A 16,686-nucleotide genomic window follows, 5' to 3' on the forward strand; every position below is an offset into this window, starting at 1 on the left:
GTCGATCTTAACAACGTTAAGTCTTCCTATCCCTGAACACGTATCTTTCCATTTACTTTTTAAATTTCTTTCCGGCAATGTTTTGTAGTTTCCAGCATACGCGTCTTTCACCTCCTTGGTGAGATTTAATCTTAAGTATTTAATTCTCTCAGATGCTACTGTAAATGGAATTGCTTTCTGAAGTTCCTTTTTGGATTGTTCACTTCCCGAATCTCTTTAAGCTTTCACTTCCTCCTCTGAAGTGACAGAAACAGTACCCACACTTCACATAGTCGTTACGTGGATGATGGATATAGATAGACAGGAATACCGAAGCATAACATAACCGCCCAGTGTGCCTAGGTTAGAATCCTGACTGACATGAACTAGCTGTGAATCCTGGGAACCTGACAATCTTTTGTGCCTAAAAACAACACCTCACAGGATGTTGGGTCATTAGAGGATTAAATGAGTAAATACGTAAAATGCTGAGAACATTTTAGGCATTTCAGGAAGCACATTCCAGGAAGTTTTTAAATGACAATTATCCTTCATGCCTGAATTATCACAACAGCCTACTAATTTGAGTTCTCTATCTAGCTTTCCCACTATCCATTTTATTCACTATTTGTAAATGAGTTTTTCTAAATCACTGGTGTAATTACACTGCTTCTAGACCTAAATTTCTTCACTAGTTTTTCTTCACAAATTAAGCAAATTCCTAACTTCTAAGAGTTGCATTCAAGACCCACGACAATATAACGCGGACTTTCCTTTCCAGTTGTAGCTGCCCCTCATTCTGGAATGCCTTTTAGGCAGAACGATACCACCACCCAGACCGTAACTCAACTAACATTCATGGAGCACAATCTTGGGTAAGAAACCGGGCCCCCGATTCTTGATCTGTAACAAATATTAAACCGAATTGGGGCTATTTAATTCTTCAAGCTTAGTAACATCTGTGGACAAATCATCAAAATACTTATTAAGTTGACTTGCCAAAAAATTACTCAGTTTTCAATAACGCTGATTTTTGTCAAGCAAACATTTTTAACCAGTAAAATTAATTATGTAACAAAAAGCATTACTGAATAATTTAAAAATTTCCTTGCAAGTTGAATCCAACCACACTGGGCTCCTGAGTTCTGAAGCAGGAGCAAAGTGACAGGCTGTTCTGCTGAACTGTACTTGTGAGCATGTGCAGGGGGTGCAGTAACAGCTGCGGGCAGAGGCTGTGTGTGAACCAATGAAGGAGCATGTTCACACGTTACTCTTGAGCACACGTGGGTGTATATGTGGCTCCAGACCCCGGTTCAGGTGCGATGAGATCTGCATAGGTGCAGTTATAAAAATGACGGAGGTTTTCTTTTTCCCCCTGAACTGAGTCTACTTTAAAAAGTGAGCTGAGATGCTAAGATTGTAAGTGGTTTTGTTATTTCTTCCTCTGAGTTAAACCGACTTTGGATACAATGCATCTGAGAACCTTCTCTTGGGAAGGCAGAAAGGGGAAAACAAAGTATTTTAAAAACAAATCAGAAAAACCTGAATGTTTCCAACCGTATAATTTGTGCTGTCAGTTGCACGTTAGTCTTTTCCAGAAAACCATGCTCCCAGCCAGAGAAAGTGTGCTAAATGCAACTGAGATTCAAGTTACTGACCACGGCGGCAAGGCATTTGTGCCTGCATATTTTCAATCTTTTTTTTTTTTTTTTTTAAAGGAACCAGCTGTAATGGAGAAATCTGTGTGGATCAAATATCAAATGCCCAGAAAAACCTTCACACTAGCAAGAAAGTCTTTTAAGTCCTTTCTGCCAATACGTTCATTATTTTGGGGACGATAAAATAACCTTAATATTACCAAATACAATTTCTTTCAAGTTTACCTACAAAGCATTTTACTACACAGTCACTATTGCAATATAGATGGAAATTATGATTATGAACTATTTCTGAATTTTAGTAATAGTTACCTATTGATGAAAATAAAGAATATCAAAAAAGAGTACTTGGAAAACCTTTTTTTCCATTCATTTATCCATTAAAATTAATTTTGAGATGTAAGCAAATTACCACTTTGTCTCAATTTACTAAAAGCCATTTAAGAAATTTACAATTCTATAATAAATAAAATGAAGCTTGCAATGATCAATTCAGTGCCTACACAGCACTTTAAAAACCAGCATTTATCTCACACCTAAAAATTATCTGTTTATATATCTACCTCCCCCAATGGATAACCTACCTACTTGCTGGTAGTTCTCTTCCATGTTTCCCAGAATCCAATCCAGAAGACGGCATACAGCAGGTGCTCAGTAAATGCTAGCTGACTCACTGATTAAATGAATCAGTATTACACGAGAGGCCAATACACAGGATCCTAACTTTGTACCACACACAGGAGCTTGCAACCCTGACTCCAGTGGGTTTTCTGCATGAATACATCTCATTTCCTGTATTAGAGAGTCAGGAAACAGTCTTGGAGAATTGTTTTCATTAGTAGTTAAAGTGCAGAGACTATTTGTAATATTAAAAAAAGTAAGTATTGTTTTTAGTATCTGGTAACTTAAAAGGCTGGTTTGGATAATCTATGACAACAACACCCAAAGGCCACTGAATCTTCCTGTATGATTTGTTAAATGGAAAAATGACTTTTACATTTTTTGACAGTATTTGATTTTCCTGTCCCAAAACAGAATTTAAATAACAAACGTTTGCCTCCTATCATACATAAAGAGGATTTTTCCTTCATTGCAATGCAGCTTCTTTCTGGTCTACACAGGCCAATAAATCTCTTAAACCAGCCAATACTGATGAGTGAACAATGAGTGAATCAGTGTAAACGTCACAAGAGTTGTCACAATATTGGCAGTGCGTGCCAACATGCACTTCATCTCAACAACATACCCCCACCTGCTTTAGCTGTTTGGACTAATATCCCTCCAAATGCAAAGGATTTAGCATAGAAAGTCTTATCTCTAGATTTCACTTTTTAATAATCTTGGTTTGCAAAATCCAGCCAGCTGGAACAGCACCCTACAAGCCCCAAAGCTTTCAGAACCAGCCCGCCAGGTGCCTTGGGACTAAAACTCGCTCTGAAGTCTGTATTTCTGAACAGTTAGCCCTAGCTCCTTTGACTATTAGAAATGTTTGTTTATTTGTCCTGAGCCACTAATACAGTCACAGGAAAGGTAAGCAGGAACAGAGGAAGCAGCACTGTAAATACTGAAAATGCAAAGCTGAATTCAAACTTATAAGCCCCCCCTGTGCGACCTGCGTCTTTGCTAAGAAATCAGCCCGAGTCTGATGGGTGATTTCAACAGCACGAATGCCAGTGCCAGCTCAGTGAAGTCCTTCTGACAATCAAGTGTCTTATTAGACTGTGACGACCACTGAACTGAACCTCTTAAATAGTCAATTCTATAGGAATAAACAGAAGCTGTCAAAGTTACGCTGCTTAAAGATTAGGGAAACGTAGGGCAATTTAAGTTCAGCCCCCGTAATCATATTAAAATTGTGACTAGTCACACTGTGTTCAAAGACCTTTTACCACCAGACGCAGGCATTGCTCCAGAAACGAAAAATCTGACTTCGGAGAGTAACAATCACAAACAAACAGCCAAATTATCTGGTCTGTGGTTTTGGGGTTCAGAGGCACACTCGTAAATTACCCTCTCTTTTTTGTTCTGACTCTAGTCAGAAAGGAAGATGTGGGACTTAGGTTAAAATGCTTGAGGACTTTTATAGGTGACGGGAACCCAGTAACAGAAAATTCCCCATTATCCTTGTTTCACTAAAGACAGCTAACACAGTTATTTTTATGTCCACATCCCACAACGCAATCCTCACTGAACGCTGACAAGGGTGCTCTGAACTGCTGCTGAAGAGGCATTCGTGAGCTTGTGGGTCTCACGGAGCTTTTCTCCCCGGAAGGCCCACTGTTCTTAACTGGCTCTGCAGCACACACATTTCCACTCTCCATTAACAGCCCAAATCATAGGTTTTCTTTAGAACTCTAAACAAACTATTTCAACTCTTGGAAATGGAGTTTGTATTACTAGAAATGAAATGTATAAAAGCCTTGTTTAAAATAAGCAAAAAACCCCACAAAAAACCCCACCAAAATCACCCGGGAAGGCCAGCCTTCAAGATGGTCCTGACAGCCGACGCTGTGCCATCTCTCACCACACCAGGTTGGTGTGTGTGACCAACAGAATGTGGCAGAAGTGGTGATTATAACAGATCGCAGCCGCTTCTGTCCCGGGCTGTGTCTCCCTCCACATGCCACACTCTCCAAGGAGGCCAGCGGCCATGTCGCAAGCCCCGGAGCGCCCTGGGTGGTGCGGGTCTGCAGATCTGGCCAATGGTCAGCAGGCACTGAGGTCTGTTCACAACCACGTCAGTGAGCTTGAAAGTAGACGCTCCCTGACTCGAACCTTCGGTCGGACGACAGCTTGACGGTAACGCCATGAGCGGTCTCGGGCCAGAACGAGCCAGCTCAGCTGCTCCTGGATTCCTGACCCACAGATCCCGTGAGACGACAAATGTGAAAGGCTTTAATGTACTAAGTTCTGGGGTGATTTGTTACACAGCACTAGAGAACTAATGCAAAGGCTAAAGGCCAGATCCTGCAACAACTAGAAGACTGCTCCACGAAGTGAAAGACAAAGAATTAGCAGAAAGTTACACGAAGTGCAGAGGTTACTTCTGAAAAATAGATTTCCCATCAGTATAAGAAATGCATTCATGACAGTAGCCAGGGAGAGGATCAAAAGCACCTGATTCTCCTGCAGGAACAGCTTCCTGTTTTGGTTATAAAGGAGTCACACTTAACTACCACAAAGCACGCTTCGGGCTTGAGAAGTCAATGGCAGGAAGCCACAACCAAGAACCCTGAAAGGAGCCTGACAGAAGCTGAGTGTCCCAGAGAATTGGACGTGAGAAGGGCTAAGAGAAGAGCTAGCCTAGGAAATGAGTGGGGGGAAGTGAGGACCGCCCAGCAGTGGGTGGGCGCAGACAGGCAGACCGGTGAGGACCTGGTGTGCTCCCGCCCTTTGGCACCAGAGGCTCATTGAAGTGGCAGGAAACCTTCCTCAGCCAGCAGTCCTGCCGACGGTGAAGAGTGCGGTGGACTGGGAGAATAAAGTGAGTAAGGGAACTAGCACGGTAAAATTCAGGTAATTTGTTTTGCTGTGCCTTTAACTGTGAAGCTGTCTGGCAAGGATCTACCAAAAACGTAAGCCTATCGCATCTGCCGTCTCCCTCCACATCAGGTTGATTTCACTTTCTCCACAAGGCACATATGTCAGAGAGACAATACGTGTCAAAATGCAACCCAGTTAAACGGAGATCCAGACTCAGTGAGACCTGTGGTCCAGCCAGCCCCACGTTTTGTGGCCAGCCGGGGCCCAGGGAACTACCACCAGAGGGCAGGCATGTTTTCATGGACATCAAATCCTGCTCCTTCTGACTCATACCACCCAACCACTTAGCCCCTTTTCCAATTTGCAGCTTCCATTTTCCTGTGGACTGGGAGACAGCCAATTTATGAAGATGTGTGTGAACACAGTCCAACAGGCAAGGCACAGTGTTTACTGGGGAATGTTGGGAAGGGATTTATGAGGTAAATCAGAGTCAAACTCGACAGCTCCTGAGAATCGTATCCAACCGAGACTTGATGATAGTCAATTAGGTGTGATGAGTGGTGGCCCGATGATACAACACAAAGGCTCTAAGGGCTGGTAATTTCTTCACAGGCTTTTTTTCTGCCCACTTTACCTATTACTATTTCTATTCAACATTTTCCTGGAGGTCCCAATAGTACATTAGGAAAGAAATGAAATGAAAGGTATAATGATCAGAAAGTGAAAAGTAAAAACTGACCTTATTTACATATGTGACGACTGACAGCATACAAGAAAATCCAAAAGAATCTACAGGTAGAATTAATAAGTCAGTCTGGCAAGTCTGCTCGATACAGGTCAGTACAGTATTCCCATACACTAGCACCGAAAAGAATTAGAAAATGATTTAAAATACCATTTATAGTAATACACACACAAAGATCAAATAATTAGGAATTTATCTAAAGAAAAATATGCAAAAGCTCACCACTGAAAACTATTAAAACACATTTATTAAGACTTAAATAAAGCTAGTCAGCAATCATAAGACAATATCAAATTGCCAATTCTCTCCAATGATTGAGATTCAATGTAATCCCAATCAAAGTATCAGGTTATTTATTTACTTACTTACTGGTAGAAATTGAAAAGCTGACTTTAGAATTTACATGGCTACCTGAAGGGTTTACAATAGCCAAGGCAACCTTCAAGAACAGAGCTGGAAGACGTCTCCTACCAGGTATCCGACTGTCTGAGTTAGTCATTCTTGAAACTGGGATGATGCGGCCAACGGCCCAAGTCCCCACTCGCTCACCATCAGTCGGCCAGGTTAGTTTATTGTTCCTGTAAGTGTTTATCTGAGATCGCCATAATATAAACACTTATAGTATTGCATTAGGGGACATTTAAAAAGCTTAATTATAATGATAGCTAACACACCTCATGAATAATTGTTAAATTTGTGTAAATATTGTACCTTTTTTCCTAACTAGTTTTTCAGGTGACTTCTATGAGAATAAAAAACTAACATCTTGAGATTCATTAAATTTAATATAGCTTCTCTAATAAATACTACTGTTTTTCAAAAATAATTGAGAGTGCTCCATATTCTGAGAAACTTCATAAGGCTTGGTTATAATACAAATCCTTTTGCTGAGGATACTTCTTGAGGGAAAAATCTTACTAGATATTAACAGACATCGCTGGTACCTGAGTACTTGAAGAAACGGACATTGGCCTAACTCTCTACAGAGAAGCATCCAAGTTATGCAAATTGAATACAGAGAACATCTGTCCTTGGCTAAAGGTAGGCAAAAAGCAGAATAAAACTTTAGCCACTACTTTTATCTCTCAAACCAACTACTATCCCAGAAAGGAAAAGCGCAGTTCAGAATACACTAACAACATACAGAGAGACACAGGCTGTGCTGCTTTTATGAACTAATTCCGTATTTATAAGTGACCGAAACCATAAATATTCCTCCCCTAACAAAGATCAACTATTATCTTTCTATGATCCCACCTGCCTTTCAAACGCTGGTATTTTTGTTGTTTAACTGCCAGTTAAGACCCCACAAATACAAAAACAAACTGTTCACACAGACCAGTGTCTCTGGGCCTTCTCCACAAAGTTTGTTTGATACGCTGGAAAGGTTTCTGCCTGTTTTGAAGCTTGTGGCCTGACATTACTTTTTTTCCTGGCAGTAACTCTAACTCTAGCAATATTTTTAACATTAAAAACAACTCCCTCACTGTATTACTTGAAATTCCTAAAACACTCTAATTTTAAATAATTCATTTCTTAATGAGAAACTTTCAGTTACTAAGCTAGCTCCATTTGAACTCTGTGGCACGAAACCCTAATAGAGACTTTGTAGAAATTTTTCTTTGGGCTTGGTTGAGGTCATAAAACACCAATTCAGGATTAGCTTACAATTATCTTACTGAAGTCTGGAGGACAATCATCTACAGTAACTCAGGGGCATCTTACAATCTTAAAACCAGCTTCTAGTTCACATGCCTCTAATAAAAACGACAACAAAAACTATCCTCAAGAGAAAAGTATTTATGCTAATTATTTATTCATCTGGATGTCCTCAGTAATACTTTAACTACACAAATATGCTTAACTATACTACCATTTAGAGGACAGTATTGTTTTTTCTTTTTTTCCCTTTTAAGGAGGGCACAGCTCACAGTGACCCATGTGGGGATCGGACCAGCAACCTTGGTGTTATTAGCACCACGTTCTAACCAACTGAGCTAACCGGCCACCCCCTACGTTACCATTTAGGATTTTTTTCTGTGAATCATGGATCAAAAAAACAAATGTTATCACTAAAATCTGTATGTTCTCACACAGTTCACAAACTGCATGAACAAGTTCTTGACTATTTCTGGATTACCTTTAAATAGCTAATACGATCACAGACGTATAGAAATATAAACACTGAGCACTACGTAACTATGAAGCTTCCTTTGACATCAAATCCCTCTGAATGTATTATCATCAAAAACACACCGTCTGGGGCGGCCAGTTGGCTCAGTTGGTCAGAGCGCGACCTCTTAACAAGGTTGCCAGTTCGATTCCCACATGGGCCAGTGAGCTGTGCCCTCCACAACTAGATTGAAAACAACGACTTGATGTGGACCTGAGATGCGCCCTCCACAACTTAGAGTGAAAACAACGGCTTGACTTGGAGCTGATGAGCTGATGGGTCCTGGAAAAACACACTGTTCCCCAATATGCCCCAATAAAAACTAAAGAATGAAAAACAAACAACCCCTCCCCCCCAAAACACACCATCTAAATCCTAAACACAATTTTCAAAAAGAGTTAACTCCATAAGCTCTCTCTGCCTTTCTACTCACAGACAAGAACAAAACAACACTGGCTCAGTTGCCTATGGCCATAGTGCACAGAGTGTTCCAAGCACAAACATGGGAAATTTGGGAGGATGTAGGCCTCACATGTAGAAAGGGAGACTTACGGGGGGAAATCACCCTGTAAATTACATAAATGTCTCACCACTACGCTGCACCTGAAATTCATATAATATTGTATGTCAACTGTAATTGAAAAATAAATTCTAAAAGTCAATTAACACATATTTTGAATGTTCTGTGTATTAGATACTGTGTCCTTACAATAAAGTGAGCTAGAAAAAAAGAAATGTTATTAAGGAAAAGTGTAAGGAAAAAAGGGAAAAACACCTCCGTTCTCCACCGTCCCTGTGAGCTATACCAGTGATTCCAGTTTTGGCTCTCGGAGACTTTTTAAAAACTTCTTTTTAACTAAGTTGACGTGCAGTATTACATTAGTTTTAGGTGTATGGCACAGTGGCCACCACAGAAAGTCTAGTACCCACCTGGCACCATCCAGTTACGACGATATCACTGACTGTATTCCCTGTGCTGTACTTTACATCCCTGTGACTTATTTTACAACTGGGACATTGTACTTCTTAATCCCCTTCCCCACCATTCCTCCCACACCAGTGATTCAATTCTTGATAGGTTACCGTTCACCTGCGGCACTTTTTAATTATTCGGATTTTTTAAAATAGTGGTCTGAGCATGTGTTTATCTTTAGTTGCTTTCCAAATCCTATTAAAATGACAATTAAGAAACAAAAACAGGAAAAACCCACAAGAACAAGAAGAATAAAAAGAAGGCAACAGCTGACAAGCGATGCTGGCAACATTTTGGAACACAGAAAGTGGATGGACCAGAAGCAACACACTTAGGCTGGAGAAAGTGGAAGCCTTAATGTCCGTGGGGGCGGGGGGCATTAAGGGAAGATCCACAAAGGCTCAGGAATTTGAGGTACCCCTGAAAACATGGGTGAGGATTCTTCGGGCCTAAAGACAAAGAATGCTAAAGTCGGTAAGAAACAATCAGAGCTTAGACGCCCTACCCCTCTCAGTCACCAGAAGACGGGGGTTTGCTCCCGGGAGAAAGGAACCAGTGGGAGCGGGGTGACGCATCGCGCTGGAAGGAGGACTCCAAAAACATCTGCTTTGACGATGCTACTGCTGTCAGTGCACAGTGCTTAGCAACGGGATGAAAAGCGGGAAGACGAGCCGTGATCTGCTCACCGAGCCTGCCACAAATCACGGCTTCTCAACCACACTCCCCAGACTCCTTCACGGACACAGCAGAACAGCTAATAAATCTCTTTTCTATGAGCGAAGTTTCCAGTTCCCTACTGCTGGAGTCACGTTTGTCAGAGCAAGTCTGGGCAGCCTGTGTAGCAATATACTAGGGTGAACAGGGACCCCACCCAGGACTAGGCAGAAAGTTAAAACATTTTACTTGGGTACCAAAAAAAGTTTGTATTTGATGAATTCTAGTAATAGAACCCTTCCCTTTCTTAGCCTGTCATCACCTCCACATTATTTTTTTAAAAAGTAATTTAAATTACATTTCAATTGGGTGGCTATCAAAGAAAGTGTGCGATAAAACAGATCATTGGCGGTGCAGCCATCCTGAGGGCAGAGACCTGCCTGCCAGCAGCACACGGACAGCCTGGGTCTCTTACTGTTGTACCCGCTTTCTCGGCTATAAATATTGAAAGACTTAACAATCTGAATCAGAAGGAAAAAGAGAACGCTGGAACCATACACAAAGCTGACCATCGTTACACATCTGGAGAACTATACCCTTACAGCACTAGTATGCAGTATTATTCCAGCTCAAATGCTGCTCTTTGTACAAGAGAATTCTCTTGATAAAATACATCACAGGCCAAGTTCTTACTTCCTCACTGGATGCACTGGCTGGGGGAGCAGTCCGTGCCTTTGCTCCGAGGCTACCCCCACCAACCCTCCGCACACAGCCCTCTTCTGGCACTCACTTCTCACCACCCCCCCCGCCCCCAGAGCCCCTCAAGGTCACACACCTTCTCCTTCCGTCACATCAGAATGATCCAACTTGGCTTCTTTATGCTGTCCTTCTGCCACCTTCACAGCAACAGCTCGGCAAATGGCCCCAAGCTTCCGATCCAGAGAGCGGACCCCTGCCTCTCTGGTATACCTGTCATCAGAGAAAAAGATTTAATTTTTGCCTAAACACCAAAATTGGGTAGTAAAAATAGAAGTAACATGATTAGCATTTACACGCAAGAAACAGTATACATTTAAAAGTTCATTACACTTTCTTGAGTACTAACTCCCTCACATTTAAAAACTGCTTATTAAAGGATTGTTATTTCTTAAACATTCAGCGGTATTTGCAGATACACCTTTTTCCTTTATACAGGTTCTCTTGAACTATGACCTGGACTTACAAAGGAACCCCTGGTTCTTCCATTTCTAGTGCCCAAGTTAAACCGCAGCTTGTGAAATATCCTTTACTCCTTGCTGATATGTGTAAGAGCTTTCTTACACAAAATATGTCAACTTAAGAAACTTCTAGACACATTTAGTACACTTGCAATAGTGCTGACAGAATCTGAAAAACAGAACATTCTTTTCCCACTAAAGCAAAACATAATCGGAGACAGAAATCTAGTTTTTACTAGGAACTGTGCTCATCACCTCTCTTCAGTGTATTTTCATTGCAGACACTACTAAGGAAAGAACAGTAAGTGATGCAAGCATTGTGATTTTGTGTAAAAGATACTAAATGTGGCTAAGCAGGGCTGTCTTAAAAAACTTGTATGTTAGACGCAAATTCCATAAACCACCTCACAAACCATTACACAGTACAACCATTTTTGGCCACCTAGCTTTGGAAGGGTTTGAACAGGCAGCATCAGGTAGAGAATGCAGTTTTATCTGAAAAACTGGACTGGGTTGGGCAGTCAGACATATATTCTAGACTTTAGGGAAGCAGATTTTTTTAAATTTAATTTTTCAATGACAGTTGACATTCAATATTATATGAGTTTCAGGTGTACAGCACAGTGGCTAGACATTTACATAACTTACGGAGTGATGCCTGGTAAGTCTAGTACCCACCCGACCCCACACACAATTATTACAACGGTACTGACTATATTCCCTGTGCTCTACTTTACATCCTCATGATATGCGTACCTGTCAATCTGTACTACTTAATCCCTTCCCTGTCTTCACCCAGCCCTCCCCCCACACCTCCTCCCCTCAGGCAACCATCAGTTTGCTCTCTGTATCTGTGAGTGTTTCTGTTCTTCAGACTCCACATATAAGTGAGATCATGTGGAATTTGTCTGTCAGTCTGACTTACTTCACTCAGCACAACACCCTCCTGGTCCACCCACACTGTCGCAAATGGTAAGATGCCATTCTTTTTTGTGGCCGAGTAATACTCTATTGTATATATGAACCACCTCTTGTTTATCCAACTGTCTATTGCCATCAACAGGTTGCCAGGGATGCAGATTTTTCAAGTTCTGAGAAAAGACAAACTAAAGCTCTTGATTACACACTCTCAAAGTACAACTCATTTCCATCAAAAGGATGGGAGGCTGTAAGGATAAATCCATATTATACAAGGGCATATAATCTCAGGAAGGAAGGAAGCAGGACAGTTCCTTAAAAATAAACCACGCGTAGAAACAAAACCCAAAACCCGACGTCACTTCCTAGACAACTCTCTCATCAGCTCATATTAGAGGGTCTGGGGAAGCTTATGCAGGAAAGGCATGAACACGCAGACCTGGTACCAGGGAGTTCAGAATGAACTGGAGCTTGTCAAAAATAACAAGGACAACAACGAAACACCTTTTTTCAGGCGTTTAGAACAATAATGGGCCAGGAACAAATGCAGACAGCGTAACATTAATAGCAGACTGAAGGAAAGTACACACACCAACCCCTACTTGGTATTTTTAAACTGCAAAGTGAAGAGTCACCAGTGTCAGATAAGAACTGGCTAATGTTTCTTAGCAATGACTTGAGCGTGAAGACGCTATACATGCCAATTTTCAGAGGACGTGAAATTCATATCCTTGATGATAATCGAGATAGAAAAAACAGTCTGCTATGATGGTCGCTGAGGCAACACGACGACAGACACAACTGCAAACGTCCACATTTGGGCTTTAAGAAATTCAACCCTACCAATACAACCCCCTTCGGCCAATCGACCAAGCTTAGCGGAAATTCACACGCAAAAGAACTAAGGACGTTAGGTAACCGCAAGCGCAGCACAGCAGTCAGGAGGACGACCTACACAGCTCAGACTCCGAGACACAGGGACCCTGTGATCGCCAGAGTGAGAAGACCAGTGCTCTTCTTACACCAGGAGCTGTCCAGGTGACATCTGAGATACTGACTTCCCCTGTGCGTGTTGAATTTTAAAAAGGGACATTGATGTCACAGCAGTCATTCAATAGAAGACTCATCGGGATACTCTGTCTTGAAAGTGGGTCACGAGGACAGGAGTGCAGTTTGAAGGAGAGCATTCGTGGGGCGTGGGCCTGAGAGAGCATTTGTTTCAAGGCCAGAGGGGCTGCACAAGGGAGGAGTGATACTTAGATTCCAGGTGCTGCTGCAGGGCAGAGCTAGGAAAGTCTGGGAGGGGAGCAGGAGGACCACCTTTATAGCGATTCCATTTACCCCCAAGGAGCAGTGAGCACACAGCACTGAAGAATCAGGGGGACTCGCTGGCTGCGAGGCAAGGAGGCCTAGACGCCTGCCACGGCTCCCTGCCCTCCTCCTGACCATTATGGGCTGGGACTACGACACACGAACAGGTGAAAACCCACGTCCGAAGTCTGCAAACTCAATATCTGAAACTTGAATGGACTAGCAAATACCTGTGCTGTTTTTAAAAAGTGCTCAGAGAAATGTCCTAATATCCATCGCTTTTACGACCTGATGATTTGAGCTACAAGTAGATAAAAAAAATAAAATAGTTCTTCAGGCAACAAGTGGGAAACACAAACAGTGCTTACTCTTCGGAGTCGTTATTATTTAGATGCAGAGAAGCTATGGATACTTTACTCTATCAATCATATTGTGCAGATGGGGAAGCTGTCAAAAAGCTTAGGTGACTTCTTAAAAACTCCCCAAAGGCATCAGGGCTGTTGTGTGGAATAACGACATTGCTGGAAGACTCTGGCATACAAACCACCTAATTTATTTGTCCTGGCATTATCCACACAGTAAATCACAAGTCAAGAAAAGGAACTCCCTGGTCAGATGTAGTCTTACTGTTTTGTACATAAATTTAAATGGACTTCCAAAGAAGGCTGGCTTAGATCAAAAAGCAGTGTGACTGGCCAAACTCTAAGTCCAAATTCAAAATGAGGAGATATTTCACTTCTCTTGAAAAACAGCCCGTCCTGGAAAAGGCTGCCTGCGGAGCACTTGGCAGGGACACAGCTGCCAGATGACGCAATGCCGAGGCAGGGGAGCAAGGAGGCTACTGCAGACACACATTCTCAACAGGGCGTATTGTCCATTCAAACACGCAGCTTATACATTAGACTAAGCAAAAAGCGACTCAGATAACGTACTGCTTGCCACAGGCGTAAGCCCTCGGTAGCTAACTTGGGAAAGCACCTTCTCTACTGGTCCAGTGTTAATTCTGGAGATGAAAACTCGAAGGACTTTTAAAATCTCTCAAAGAGGAGAAAAGAAAATCTGAATAACTTAAAACAGATGTCTGAAAGCAGCGTCTCACTTCTTAAGAGACTTCAACTTTTAAGATCCAACTTTTAAGGGCCATAAAAGGTGGCTCAATATTTTCCATGTTTTTGGTTCTTAGTTTATCAGATTAATCCCTTCTATTGCTATTATGGAAAGGTTGAAATTCTGGCTCAGGTAAAGTCCTTGGCCACGAAGATACTCTGAATGCTCTCTTGATGAATTTCTGCCTAACATACAGGCCCGTGCAAATCAACAGTTACAGAAATGCTTGCTGGGAATCTGCTGGAGAGAGAAAAATGGCTGCTGTGAGTTGCCAGAAAATCCCGTCTCAGACTCAAACATTAAAGAAGCCGCAAGATGGCTGATGCACCTGGTGATGATGTCGAGCGTCGCGACCTGCGGGATCTGGACCTGCTGAGGAGTCAGGCCGTGCTGCTCCAGCTGCTTCGGGATCAAGTGCCTGTGGGCGATCTCTATCTTCTCCTCCTGCGTATACCCTGGAAAAGAGCGGACCTCGTCTTGCAATCACTCACGTGGTTTCCACAGTGCCATGCTTTTGTAAGGGATCGAAGGCAGAGTCAATGGATCTTGGATTTAGAATGAACTGAAGAATTACTTTAACTCAGATTATAATCAGAATAAAGAAATTTAATGTTCAATCGACAACTGTTAAAATTTCCAACTTTTTCACAAACAAAGCGAGCATTCACTAAGCACAGTACTTGAAAGTCTTTTGAATAAATAATATAGCTCTCAAGAAAGAAAAGAAGTCTCAGTCTAACCTTAGAGATAATTGTCTCCTTAACTTAGAGTTTTTATTTTATTAGTTAATAGGAAAATAATGCAGCTCTTTCCTTAGCATAATTTGATACATAATTGAAAAACCTTACAAACACAACAACAACAAGACTTCAAATAAATAAGCAGTGGGTTGGGTTCCAAGGAAAGAGCTGCAAAGGAGGTGTTTCTGGAACTCTGACATAAATCTTAGCAACAGAACAAACCCAAAGCTAAGATGTCCCTGAAAAAGTTTTCTCCCTCTACATACTGGAATTTTATTAATTTATGTGCGTGTATATTTATGTGTGTGTGTGTATGTATGTGTATACACAGTATATGCTATATATATTGTGTGTATGTATATACATGTGTGTGTATATGTACGTGTGTATATATCACACAAACACACGCATGTATATACCGGGGGTGCCAAAAAAATGTACACACATTTTAAGAGATGTGATCTATGTGTTACTTTTAGAACTTGAATTGAATTACGCAGCAATGTGTAGTATGACATTTGCTCAAAAGATGGCGTTAATCAAATGAATGCTAGCGTCAATTTTAATACAGTTTTTTCCTTTCTTAAAATGTGTACACACTTTTTTTGGCTCTCTCTGTATATGTATATATGTATATACGAAGTATGATGAACAAATAAGATGAATGCTGCTGTCGAGTGCCACCCAACAGAAAGGCAGTGATCTTCAATACAGGAAGTGGCGTGTTGAACCTTAGTAACAGTGTGTGACAAGTTTCACCTTGTTTGGTGCAGTCAGTCGGGTGTGAGCTACGGTTGAGAGAAGGTGTGTTTTACAGTGTGTGGTAAATCATCCTCCATCATGACAACGCTCCGTGTCACACATCACTTCTGGTTTATGGTAATTTCTGTTAAATAAAAACATTATGGTGTGTCCTCATCATCTTATTCACTGGATCTGGCACCATGTGACTTCAGGCTCTTCCCCAAAGTCAAAATGATTCAGGACATCGAGGCAGCCACGACAGCGCAACTAAAGACCTTTGCGAAAGAGGACGTCCAGAGCTGCTTCCGAAAGTGGCAAGAACAATGGGATGAGTGTGTTTGAAGATATGGGGAGAATTTTAGGGGGATTAATGGCAATGTGCCTTTTACTATAATAAATTTTTTAAATTTAAACATTCACCGTAGTTTTTGATCACACAGTGTGTTTGTGTGTATGTGTATCTTATATAATTAAAAGATTTTATGTTCTTGTTTATTCAAAAGCCTAAATGAGTACAGATTTACTTTGTCTTTAGACAAAATTTCCCCTAAACTAATTGCCCCTTTCCATTTAATAAGCAAAAATTTAAAAGGTGAATCGATAAGTCATCTTTTGAGTAGAAAAAGGAAAGAAACACCAGAAAAGGTAAAAGACAGGATAACCAAATCTACAGGAAGAAAGTGCCATCACACATCCACCTTTGCAGCAGTTGTCCTGATTACTTCACTTTGCACTAGTGTCTTCTATGCATTTTCTACCTTAATTTGGAGTTTCCAGCAATTGGGTCTCATGATGCATTTCTTTTAGTCTTATAAACATGCACAAAGCAATTTTTTAATCCACTGTATTTTACAACTTAGTATAGGAACTGGCAGGGCTCACAGATAACTAAGAAATCTAATTATCATTCACATAATAGTAAAAAATATACTATTTGAGATTCATATGTAACATACACTTAGATTACATTTAATCTCAATATAT

General features: G+C 41.3%; 1 protein-coding gene and 1 long non-coding RNA gene across 2 annotated transcripts in view; both read right to left on the reverse strand.

Moving 5' to 3' along the window:
- LONP2 (lon peptidase 2, peroxisomal) overlaps positions 1-16,686 on the reverse strand; it is a 63,637-nt gene that overhangs the window by 16,396 nt on the left and 30,555 nt on the right. Inside the window, exons 10-11 of the mRNA XM_019731868.2 lie at positions 14,547-14,673; positions 10,501-10,634 (exon numbers count right to left, since the gene is read on the reverse strand). Of these exons, the coding sequence (XP_019587427.2) occupies positions 10,501-10,634; positions 14,547-14,673 (261 nt within the window). The remainder of the gene's footprint in view (positions 1-10,500; positions 10,635-14,546; positions 14,674-16,686) is intronic.
- Positions 5,173-10,488, reverse strand: LOC141567526 (uncharacterized). The gene is made up of 2 exons (XR_012490216.1): positions 6,337-10,488; positions 5,173-5,909 (listed from the first exon to the last, which is right to left on the reverse strand). It is a non-coding gene; the product is annotated as an uncharacterized LOC141567526 (long non-coding RNA).

Source organism: Rhinolophus sinicus, linkage group LG11 (genome assembly GCF_036562045.2).
Source record: "Rhinolophus sinicus isolate RSC01 linkage group LG11, ASM3656204v1, whole genome shotgun sequence".
Taxonomy (NCBI): domain Eukaryota; kingdom Metazoa; phylum Chordata; class Mammalia; order Chiroptera; family Rhinolophidae; genus Rhinolophus; species Rhinolophus sinicus.